General features: G+C 36.0%; 1 protein-coding gene across 3 annotated transcripts in view; it reads left to right on the top strand.

The window, feature by feature from the left end:
- The window catches only part of plekhg5b (pleckstrin homology domain containing, family G (with RhoGef domain) member 5b), a 90,694-nt gene extending 78,784 nt beyond the window's left edge, over window positions 1-11,910 (top strand). For all 3 annotated transcript variants that reach the window (XM_058763144.1, XM_058763143.1, XM_058763145.1), the window contains 13 exons: window positions 1,175-1,378; window positions 3,564-3,734; window positions 3,916-4,011; window positions 4,120-4,320; window positions 5,241-5,351; window positions 5,517-5,666; window positions 5,764-5,901; window positions 6,090-6,209; window positions 6,637-6,769; window positions 6,894-7,009; window positions 7,122-7,270; window positions 8,268-9,209; window positions 10,496-11,910. In XM_058763144.1, coding sequence (XP_058619127.1) covers window positions 1,175-1,378; window positions 3,564-3,734; window positions 3,916-4,011; window positions 4,120-4,320; window positions 5,241-5,351; window positions 5,517-5,666; window positions 5,764-5,901; window positions 6,090-6,209; window positions 6,637-6,769; window positions 6,894-7,009; window positions 7,122-7,270; window positions 8,268-9,209; window positions 10,496-10,505 — 2,541 coding nt within the window. In that variant the 3' untranslated portion in view covers window positions 10,506-11,910. The remainder of the gene's footprint in view (window positions 1-1,174; window positions 1,379-3,563; window positions 3,735-3,915; window positions 4,012-4,119; window positions 4,321-5,240; window positions 5,352-5,516; window positions 5,667-5,763; window positions 5,902-6,089; window positions 6,210-6,636; window positions 6,770-6,893; window positions 7,010-7,121; window positions 7,271-8,267; window positions 9,210-10,495) is intronic.
- Window positions 11,911-12,305: the final 395 nt, after the last annotated feature.

Genomic DNA, 12,305 nt, shown 5'->3' with positions numbered 1-12,305 from the left:
CAATGCTCTCTAGCAGAACAATTGCTTATGAAACAATAGCAGTCTTGATCTTTCTGAGCAGGGTTGCTGACCTCCTTGACTTTGGTATGATGTAATGGGAAATTGTAACATTCAGCAGGATCTTATTGTTTGGAAAAATCGGTGTGAATCATAATGCATTACTGTTTCTGTTAATGTAATCTCTTTGCGGGAGCCCTAATTTTTCCATGTGTCAAGCTAGGGTTGGGCGATATGTCATTTTAATTGATAATAGTAATATTCATAAATAATTTGTGAAGAAGTCTGATTTAAGAGCAAAGCAAAAACTCACTACAGTCAACTAATTCTAGTTAAATTATAATTTTCGTAGTGTTATTTATTATGGTTTTATTTTTCTTAGATAACCAAGTTGCAATGGAAAATAACTATCTATCTGTCTGTCTGTCTATCTATCTGTATATGTGTGTGTATATAAATAGATAATCTATTCATATTTATATTGTAATTCAAGCTTAAAAAGTTAAAATAGTTGACATGAAATATCGAAACAGAAAATATACATACATTTTTATGTATTTATTTAGTTATACATTTATTTAAATAAATATATTTATGTATTTATATGATAAAGCTGAAATAGTTGAAAAATCTAATCAGAAAATATACATTTTTATGTGTTTGGGTAATTAGTTCAGTTAATAATTTGTTATTCATATATGTTAAACATTTTTATATTTAAATATAATTGAACCTAAAACTTTTGAAAAAACTCAAACGGAAAAGGAAATTGTATGATGTGAAATAAGAAATGTTTACTATTCTGCACTATTTATAGGTCAGGTGTTAACTTTAAAAAAATATTGTGATTACAAATGTGTGCCAACCCTTATTTTCCTATTCATTTTATTTTGTAGTTGTGGTTTGTTAACTTTAGAAGAATGCTGGTACATTTACTTGATTTACTTCCACCCCACCTGTCTCTCTCAATCTTTTTCTAAATCTCTTGTTTACCTCTCTCACACCCCCTCATTCTGTAGGGTAGTGTTACTGATAACGGTCTCTCTCCTATCTCTCGGTCTGTTGTCCTTGACATACTGGTTGATATCCTTCTCACAAACCTCTATCTTTCTGCTTTGGTAAACATTTTGTCATTCCCACCTAGGTCTTACAATCTTCCATCTCTTCCTCCTCACAGGGTCAGGCCCGTCGGCGGAAGAACATGACGGAGTTTCTGGGCGATGCCAACATCCCGTCCCCGGACACTCTGGCCATGCTAGGCGGGTCTTTACCAAGCGTGCCTCCAGGAGGTTCGCTGTCCGGTGTGGCCGCCGGACCGGACAACTGGAAGAACCGCGCCACCAGTCGGATCAGCGTGTTCTTCGGCGCCGGATCTGGAAAGGTAAAACTTATCTCGTTCATCTTGAAAACCTCAGGAAGTTCATGGAAAGCAGGACGTGATGGTGCAACTTTCCATGGTGTGATGTAAAGATGAGCCAAAAAACTGAAACTCAAGCTAGAGGCTGATGAAATATCTCTGTTTATAGTAGGTTGCGCCATAATCTAGTTTCAAATAAACTTGGAATTTTATGTTAGGGTTTATGAAAATGTACTCACCTGCCATCCAAGATGTAGATGAGTTTGTTTCTTCATCAGAACTGATTTGGAGAAATTTAGCATTACATCATTTGCACAACATTGGATCTTCTGCAGTGAATGGATGCCGTCAGAATGAGTTCAAAAAGATGATAAAAACATCACAATAATCCACAAGTAATTCACACAACTCCAGTCTATCAGTCTAAAAGCTGCATGCTTTTTGTTTGTTGGTGGATTTCATTGTGAGAGAACAACAGAAGGTGTGGGATTTTGTACTGGAGTAAGTGTTATTATGAATTACTGACATATTTTGGCCAGAAGTGATGATTTAAAGTTAAAATGCTTTACAAACATGTAGCTTTTCACTTCACAAGATGTTAATTGATGGACTGGAGTGGTGTGGATTATTGTGGTGTTTTTATCAGCTGTTTGGACTCTCATTCTGACGGCACCCATTCACTCTAGAGGATCCATTGGTGAGCAAGTGATGTAATGCTAAATTTCTCTAAATCTCAACTACATCTGGATGGCCTGAGGGTGAGTACATTTTGAACAATTGTTCATTTTAGGATGAATTATTCCTTAAATAGATGACTAAAACAATACAACAAACAAAATCCCATGAGCCTAAAAAACAAAAACAACACAAAAAAACTCCTTCGGAAAGATTCAGCCTGCATTTACACCAGATGCATGCCTAATAGAGACTGTAGCTGTCACTCACCTGTCATTTCACACTTCCATCCCTTTCACAGTCAGCCATGAAACCCCCAAACAAGACAGATGGGGTGTTCTTGTGTCCCACTGGGAATCTTTTTCACAAAAGAAGGGTTAACCAGGGCCAAACTACCTAACTATCTCCAGCGGCCACTACAGGCAGCCTATAGTCCATCTGTGTCTGGCCTCTATTGTTTGGAAGCAGTCAATGCAAAATACTTGTTGTCATAAGTACACCGGCCATCCCATTACAGGACAATAGCCCCAGTGGCACACGGGGCGTCAGAGATGGTCACTGACATGAATGGATGGGCTTTAATTGTGAGGTTAAAGAGAAGGTGGTGTTTAGTGAAAGGGCTGTTTGTAAGGTGTCATAAACCCTGTCGGGGGTGTTTTGTTGGAACAGACAGGCAGCGCCTCAGTTGTCTGCCAGTTTTCGGTGGTCTGCTGATGTGAATTGTGCTGTGAGTTTGCTAAAATGTTAGACTCTAAAGTTGTTTTGTTGATTTAAAATGGTTCTGTCGTTAACAAAACAAACTATAATGGCATTTTGGGAATAATTACCATGGTGATACTATGATTTTTGGACATGTACCGTGGTAATGCCTTGGTGTTCTTTGAAATATCTTCTAATATTATGAATTTGCTAATTATTTGATACACTGCCTTTCAAAATGTTGAAGTTAGTAAGATTTTTAAATGTTTTTGAAAGAAGTCTCTTATACTCACCAAAGGCTGCATTTATTTGATCAAAAATCAGAAAATAAACTAACATTGTGAAATATTACTTATATATATATATATATATATATATATATATATATATATATAATATAACTTAATATAACTTAAAATAAATGTTTGAATATATTTTAAAATGTAATTTATTCCTGTGATAAAACACTGCATTTTCAGCAGCCATTACATAGTCTTCAGAAATCATTCTAAAATGCTGATTTAATTCTGGATTCTGTGATGAATAAAGTTCAAAAGAACAACATTTATTTGAAATACGGGTAAATTTGTCTTTACTGCTGCTTTTGATCAATTTAATGTATTCTTGCTGAATATAAATGTTATAAAATATTAAATTATATATATAAAGTTCATGTTAATAAAGTATAATTTATTTTAAATGGAATAAATGGTAATGTTTTAAAAATGGACTTTATATTGTTATTTTATTATATTTCTTTAATTTATCTTGTTTTAAAGTCAATGTGGATCCTAGAGGATGTAAATTTTCTCTATTTGCTTTGTCTGTGTGTTAGGAGGTGGACCGCGTGGAACTGCTTCATACTAAGCTGCAGGCGTACACACAGTTCGGTCTGCCCAAGGTTCCTCCTCAGCTCGCCTTCCACCAGGATTCCTGGGAGGAGGAAGAGGAGGAGCCGAACCTGACGCTCGAGGACAGCTGGAGGCAACTGCTGGAGGACCCCGAGGTACCGACACATTGACTGATCTTCTATCATGGGACATAATCCCATGGGACGATATACAACCATTTCCATCTATTGATCATTAGAGCATACACATTAACAATTACCCTCAGTTGGCCCATTAACCAATTGTATTTTGCATCCCAGAATCACCGATCACTGAGTATTTTCTGCCTGTTTTCAGAGTCTAAGTCGACGTCAGTTTCAACAGCAAGAGGCGATATGGGAACTGATCCAAACCGAGGCTACATACATCAAGAAACTCGGGGTCATCACTGATGTAAGTTGCTTCAGCCATTTAAGAAGATTCAAAGACATTAAATTGAATTTGCTGTTTTTAAATAACTGTCCCCATTGAAACTGGATGCTGATTGTTTTGTTTGTGCAGCTGTTCCTGAGTGGCCTGCTGAATCTTCAGGACAACGGTCTCCTGTTCGAGGTGGAGCCCGCGCGGCTCTTCAGCAGCATCCACGACATTGTACGTCTGCACTCCACGCTGTGGGTTCAAGTCATGTTTCCGGTGCTGGAGAAAGCGCGAAGCACACGGAGCTTGATCGACCCTGCGGACCTGGAGCAGGGGTTCAGTACGGTGAGTTGCACATGAGTAAATCAGCAGACTTCACATGTTCTTCCTCTGTATTTTTGTCTTGTCGTTCATTACAATTATCTAAACATATTAAATCAAGATACATTAAGATACTGAGTCTTTCTTTCTGAAAAATGTATTAAGTGACTTTATGCTTAAAAGAAACTAGGGGAAAACAAGTTTATTTTTCTTAACCCACTGGCAGATGTTTATTCTTTCTTTTTAAGCATAGTCACTTAATTTGTATATATTTTTCAGAATTGTTTTTCAATTACTTAAGAAGCAAAATGACATGTCTTGTGTTCTGAAAGAGATGTATCAAAATGAAAAAACTTAATTTAAAGGGAAAGCACGTTTATTTTTTAACCTATTGGTAGACATTTTTTTTTTCTTTTTTTTTTTAAACATAGTCATTTAATTTGGAAAATAACCCAACTGGTTATCTTGTCATTTTGCTGAAAAATATATAAAAAATTAAGTGACTTTACGCTTCTAGATCTTCCAATAAACGTCTGCCAGTAGGGTAAAATATATATATTTATATATATTTTTTTTTTTGCTTCTCAATTGTATTTTGATTTAAGAATGTTTGTTTGCTTGTTTGTTTGTTTGTTTGTTTGTTTGTTTATATATGTTTATATATATATATATATATATATATATATGTATGTATGTGTGTGTGTATATGTGTATGTTTGTGTGTATATATTTGTATTTGTGTACAAACATCTGTTAAACATCTTCATAACAGTAGTTTTACATACATTACAATGCATAATGTCACAAAAACATCTGCTGAAATTTTTCAAACACTTTGGATAGACATGAGACATTTAGATAAGTAAGTGGAATAGATACAGGCTGGTTGTAAAGCTGTTTATCTTCTGGTCAAGAGGTTAAAAGTGTCTTGTTTGTGTGGATAGTTTGCATCCAGGTTCCAGCCGTATATGCAGTACTGTATGGAGGAGGAGAGCTGTATGGAATACATGCGTTCACTGCTGAGAGACAACGAACTCTTCAAGATCTACATCACGGTGAGGAGCTTGCTACTAAACAGATAATATAGTAAAACCTCACAAAACAGCAAAATAAAGTGTAAAATAAAGCAAATAAAATGTAAAAATGCACTTTTTTTTTTTCTCCCTTTTGATTTCAATTTTCAATTTAATTTGTACTCATTGAATCTTTTATCGTAACAGTGGGCAGAAACGAATAAACAGTGTAACCGTCTGAAGCTAGCGGACATGCTAGCCAAACCGCACCAGAGACTAACCAAGTACCCACTGCTCCTGAAGACCATCCTGAAGAAAACTGACGACCAAACCTCCAAAGAAGCACTCAACAACATGGTTAGACACTTCGCAAGCTATAACTCGCAGATGCCAAGCTCTTATTTTTCAGTGTGTTGGGCCATCAAATGTGTTAAATGTTTGTATATGTTTACAGGTGGCTTGTGTGGAGAGCTTCATTAACAGTATAGACTCTCAGATGCGTCAGAAACAGGAGCAGCAGAAACTAGCCGCCATTTCGGCTCGAGTGGAGTCGTACGAGGCTGTGGAGGGAGCTAGTGAGGAGGTGGAGAGGGTAAGAACTGCGTACAGTACAAATAATCCATTATCTAGCTCCTAGCTACAGTATTATGGACTTCATAGAAATGCATTGTAATTTCTTGTAGAACATTTGGATTTGGTTTAAGCAGGCTATGATTTATGTGGCAGGCAGTACATTTGTGTGTTGTTTAACTCTTCAGTCTTGTTGATGTATGTCTACAGGCTCTAAAGGAGTTCAACCGAATTGACCTGACAGCACCGATGATTGACACTTCACCAGAAGCGACCAGGCAACTGCACCTGGAGGGGGCGCTCCGCATGAAAGAGGGCAAAGACAGCAGGGTTAGTTCAGATTTCAGATGCATTTGGAAACATTAGCAATGTAGTTGTTTTAAAATCATTAATGGTAGCCACTGTCCTTAAAGGGATAGTCCACACAGAAATTAAATTCCAAACCTGTGAGACTGACTTTCTTCAGTGGTAGACAAAAGATATTTTGAAGAATGTTGGTAGCTAAACCATCTCAGTTCCCATTGACTTCCATAGTATGGAGAAAAAATGCATTGCAAGTCAATGGTAGTGGTTATCAACATTCTTCAAAATATCTTCTTTTGTGTTCAGCAGAAGAAACAAGTGAATACAGGTTTTAAATGATGTGAGGGTGAGTAAATGATAGGACATATCCCTTTAAGATTCCTCAAAGCTTTAGTGCTGCTTGTGAGTATTGTAGTGTGTCGTGTTTTACAAGTATCTATTTTTTCTTGTGTAGATGGATGTTTACTGCTTCCTTTTCACTGATCTGCTGCTGATCACTAAACCAGTGAAGCGTTTAGAGAAGGTGAAAGTGATCCGACAGCCTCTCCTCCTGCATAATGTGGTGTGCAGAGAGCTCAAAGACACAGGTGAGGGGTACACATTTAACTACTTTATACATTTAAATATGACAAAGGAGGTGAACCAAGCAGTGTATGATCGTATTGTGATATTTTAGATGTAAAAATAATAGTTCTGACTTTCTTGCCTTAGGCTCATTTGTCCTCATCTACCTCAATGAGTTCAAGAGCGCTGTGGCTGCCTACTCTTTCCAGGCCAACAGCGCCACCCAGGGGCGAAGTTGGACTGATGCAATTTGCAATGTCCAGGTAAAATAATACTGGTCCATTACCAATAATGATCTCTGTTTAACATTTCTGATACTGTAAATCATTTGAAATGTTTGTTTGCTGATTAAGCTAACTTATAAATTCATTTTAGAATCAACTGCAGCGGTTGCGGTCAGAGGAAGCTCGCAGACAGAAGGCTTGTCTGAAGAAAAGACTACAGGAAGATCACGAGGAAGATGAGGACAGCTGTAACTCCACAGCTAGTTCACCTCAATTTAGACACAAAGATCAGAGCAACAGGTATTTTATTTTATTTTAAGAATATTTTAAATGTAATTCATTTTATTATTTTAATTTAATTAATAAAATGTATAAGATAACTTTATATTTTATGGTGTAATTTAGTTATCATATTTTACGGTCTTATTATATTATATTATATTATATTATATTATATTATATTATATTATATTATATTTGAAAAAATTCTGTAAACCTGCTTTGGAATAACCTAATTAAAAAAAGTGAATATCAAAGTTGACTAAGTAACAGTGTTATAAAATAGAAATGTAAAATTGTATTTAATTAAATAAAAAATAAATAAAGAAAGAAAAATTCATTAATTCTAAAAATACAATTAAAGAAATGTACAAAATTATGATATATTATATTATGTTATATGTAAGGGATAATCAACGGCTAGCTGTGCATTAAACGATTTGAATGCACGATGTGGAGGCGAAGAACCGGTTGCCTCCGCGAAGTGCATTCAAATCGTTTAATGCACAGCTAGCCGTTGATTATCCCGTTTATGCCATGGTCATTTGCCAGCATTCACATATTAAAGATGTTAATAATATTTGCGCTGCAATATTTGACCGGAACGATAAAAATAACGGTTATTTTCGTCTGTATTACTATTCAACTGTAACTGTATGTTACTATGGTTACCAATGTTTATAGGAAGCACATTAATATGGAATGTGATTAAACTGACCTGGAATTACCTGTTCAGTTCAACGAATTTAATCAACACCTGCCAGCCAATCAGAATCGAGTATTCAGACAGACCATGGCATAATTACCATTTTTTCCTTTTTCTGTGTTCCTGTCTAATTAATAAATGTATTGTATTATATTATATTATGATAACTACCTTTTTTTCTTTTTTCTAATTAATGCATTTTTTTTTTTTTTCATTTGAATTTTATTTTAACATAAACTTAGCTTAAAAATCAGTTGACCTGCTGGGCATTTTGTTTAATGATAAACTCAAATTATTGTTTCTCTGTCTTAGCCAATCAGATGGCTCCACAGAAACCCTGTCAGTGATGGATATGGATGAGTCTGGATCATCTTTGGATCCTTCTACTGTTCAGTCTGACCTAGGTGGGCATTCGGACCAGGATGCCAGTCTGTCCCAACACCTTGACTCTGGCGTCCCACAGCGGGACTTTGAGCCCCATCCGGACAGTCAGGAGGGCTCAGACCTGGACCCACAGTGCCGTTCCATGTCCATGGACAGCGCTTATGGGACCCTCTCACCAGAGTCCATGGTGGAAACCCAGAGTCGAGTGGCCCCGGTAGAGGAAGACGACTCCGAGGACGACAAGGAGACGACGGGTGACGAGGGAGAAGATGAAGAGCAAGAAAATGCAGAAGAGGAAGACGATGAGGAAGACAAAAACTCATTCGGATCTCAGAACTCAGTGGCACTTTCTCTAAAGCCCAGGCGCCGGCCGCCCGTCCAGTGTCGCCTGCCGTTTTTAGAGAGACTCACCATCAAATCCCTCTCCGAGGACAACCTGCTGTCCACAGTTCACCATGATAACAGTAATCACGGTGTGGTCAGGGCAGCCACGGAGCGCACAGGAAGTCGGCACACATGGGAACAACGGGTTAAATATTTAGAAGCGCCGCTCAGCAGAAGCCTGACGGAGCTCAACCCTGCAGAATCGGACGAGGGTCTCCCGACCGATGCAGAGACGGACGAAAGCCACAGTCTCACATGCAGCTTGCCCTCGGGCATGCTTTTGGAAACATTGAGACGAGCCAAAATTGCACATGAGGCTGGTAGCAACCAGATTCCCTGCAGTGCGTCAGATGGGGAGATCTCGCCCCCTAGTGACCTGGAGGGAATGGGCCGCTGTAAGAGACCCCAGCAGCACAAAAAACTCACACTGGCCCAACTCTACAGGATACGCACCACACTGGTGCTCAACTCAACACTCACAGCCTCGTAAGTGTCATGTTTGTGATTGTATGTGTATTTGGATGGTGTTATTTTTAGTCTTGTGCTTTTACGGAAATTTTGCAGAAATTAAAAATCATATGCAGAACATTTTATTTCTTAAGCTATTTGTGATGTTTTGGTTGCTTTTTTTTTATTGTGTACAGTAAGATATAGGGAGAAAAAAGGAACAATTATAAAACAACTGAATATATATTTCTTGTTGTTTTTAAATCATTTTAAGTATATGGAATTTATTCTGAATTAAATAAAAATTCACATTTCAATTTTATTATAACATTGGCAATTAGTCAGGACTACACAAATTGAGCAAATATTCCATTTGTTCAATTTATGTAGCTCTTTTTACAATATAGTTTGTTCCAAAGCAGTATTACTGAAAAAGAAAACTAAAACATTATTTTATGATATAATGTAAAATAATATAACAATTCTATAATTTATTTTTCTTTATTTTTAATTAAATGGTATTTTATTTAATGAAATACAATTTTACATTTTATCTTCTATAATTGGCAATCAGAAATGTTATATGTATGTATATATATGTGTGTGTGTGTGTGTGTGTGTGTGTATATATGTGTAAATTTAAATATTATAATATATTTAAATTGTGGTGATATATTAATAAATTACACCATATAAGATGGTAGTTATTAATCTTATATAGTAAATTTATATAGTGAAAAATAGTTATGAAAAATACAGTAGATAGATAAATTGTTACTTTTGTGCCAGGATACTTTTATTTATTTATCTTTTATTACTTAATTACTTTTATAAGAGGCTTTGGAAAGAATTACCTATTTGACTTCATTGTAATAATTAACTTATTATAGGGCTGCAAAATGATTCATCGCAATTAATCGCATTCAAAATAAGTTTGTTTACGTACTGTATATGATTGTGTATTAATACACACACACATGTATATATCTTTTTTTAAATATGCATATATATATATTTATAGTTGTATGTAATTTATATTATATGTAAATAGGTTATATATAAATCAAACATTTTTTCCTTAATATAAACATCTATGTATGCATGTTTGTTTTGTATTTATATATACATAATTATACACAGTAAGTAAACAAACTTCTATTTTGAATGCAGTTTTGCAGCCCTAATTTATTTAAAAAATCTTTAGCCTCTTTTCCAACACTTCCTCCTCCTGCCCTCAGATGAAATTTTATTCTTGGATTGACATTGAAACATTTTGTGTTGCTGTGAAAAAGTTTTCTGACTCTTGTCATCCTCTTTCTCCTCAGAGAAGTGTAGCATCTTCCTGGCACAGACGTTTTGGGGACAGCGTTGAGGGAATGAATTCTGCGGGACACAAATGCACTCTACCCAGTGAGCTCTCCGGCTGCCCTCTCGCTCCCTCTCCCGGTCAGATGGATTCCTCAGCGTGTAGCTTTCCTGTCGTTTCTCTGCGGGAGGGACGTCCACAGACTCATTAACTCCTTGCACTTTGTAAAACACAACTAACTTCTTAAGAGGTCACAGCTTTCGGTGAGACAGCGCTATTATCAGAACGATAACCTAATATACAAAATGATCAAAGAAAAAGTGTGACCGAAGCCCTTACCGTGGGACGTCTGAGGTTTCAACGGGTCACATGACGTGGAGAAGAAGTGGAAATGAGAATAAAACACCACATCTTGGATACCATAATCACCCTGTTTGCTTTCTAAGAGTATTTCTGTTCTGACAAAGAGGACTCAAGTTATTCATGTTAACTGCACTACTGTATGTGTGTGTGTGTGTGTGTGTGTGTGTGTGTGTGTGCAAATTCACACACATTTGTGTATGACTGAGTGAGTTATAGATCTCAACCTAAATCACTGTTTGACTTCAGATAACTTGAGTAGCCACTATGGCACATTACGCATTACTTTAGGACCAGTGTTATGTTCATATGACAGGAATATTTCTGTCATGCAACTGCTTATACGATTAAATCTTTGGGTTGACGCGGCTTATATAAGTTATACATGAGCACATCGAACCCCTTACTGTATATTGTGTTGTGTGAGAAGTTGGATTCATAAATGCATAAATAGTATCTGAAATGCTTCAGCAGATGTGGTATTAAAGGCAAACAGACTGAAAAAAAAATCTGTATTTTGGTTTATGACGTTTAAGGATTCAGGAATCGTCGCCTGACACTAGATGAGCACTTATTAGAGGTCATCTGACACTGAATAGGGTGTTTGGTTTAAGTGGAAGCTCATGTTAGTTTTCAAACATTAACCTATGTATTGATGATTTATTGTTTTTTTGTAGTCTTATGATTTTGCCGATACTGCTGTTACCCGAAAGGTTGAACTGAAACTGCCTGGTGCTTTACTAAACCAAGTCCTTCTGAGCTCCCTTTTTGAAAAAAAGAAACAAAAAAACACCCTGCCCAAAGTAAATATGGTGTATTATACGTTTACTTATTAGGCTTTTTGTGTTTGTCGTATTTATTGAGCTTGCATTGTTTTATATATATAAAATATGGTCTATAATAGTATCATTTCACTTTACGGTTCTATTTTTTGTTTCGTTTTGTTGTCTTAATTTGTTCATTGTCATTTGTTGAATTAATTCTGAAATCTGCTAAGAACCAAAATAACCTTGTTTTCCCATGTGAGGGAGTGTTCCTTAAATGTCTTTCAAAATAAAAGACATCTTTCAGTAATCATGGAGTTTGTTGTGACTTTTTAGTGACCTCTGATTAGATAGATAGACAGATAGATAGATTTTTTCTTAACATTAAAAATGCAAAAAAAAAAAAAAATCTGAAATGAAATGTTCAAATGAATAGTGCCTTTCACAATTTTTTTTTTTTTTTTTTAAGAAATTTGGAGTAACTGACATGTCAAGATAATGAACAGTAGGATTTTTCTAAGAACATAAAATATTTAAGTTGACCAACAGACTGCTTGATCATTATGCAATGGGTCATCTGGATGATTTATGCATACAGAAAACCTGCATATTAAGTCTTAAGTGCCAATTTTGAAATTGAGATTTATACTGAATAAATAAGCTTTCCATTGATGTATGGTTTGTTAGGATCGGACAATATTTGGC

The sequence above is a fragment of the Onychostoma macrolepis genome, chromosome 23, assembly GCF_012432095.1.
Source record: "Onychostoma macrolepis isolate SWU-2019 chromosome 23, ASM1243209v1, whole genome shotgun sequence".
Taxonomy (NCBI): domain Eukaryota; kingdom Metazoa; phylum Chordata; class Actinopteri; order Cypriniformes; family Cyprinidae; genus Onychostoma; species Onychostoma macrolepis.
The sequence above is the reverse complement of the archived record's forward strand: the minus strand, read 5'-3'. Positions and strand labels throughout refer to the sequence as shown.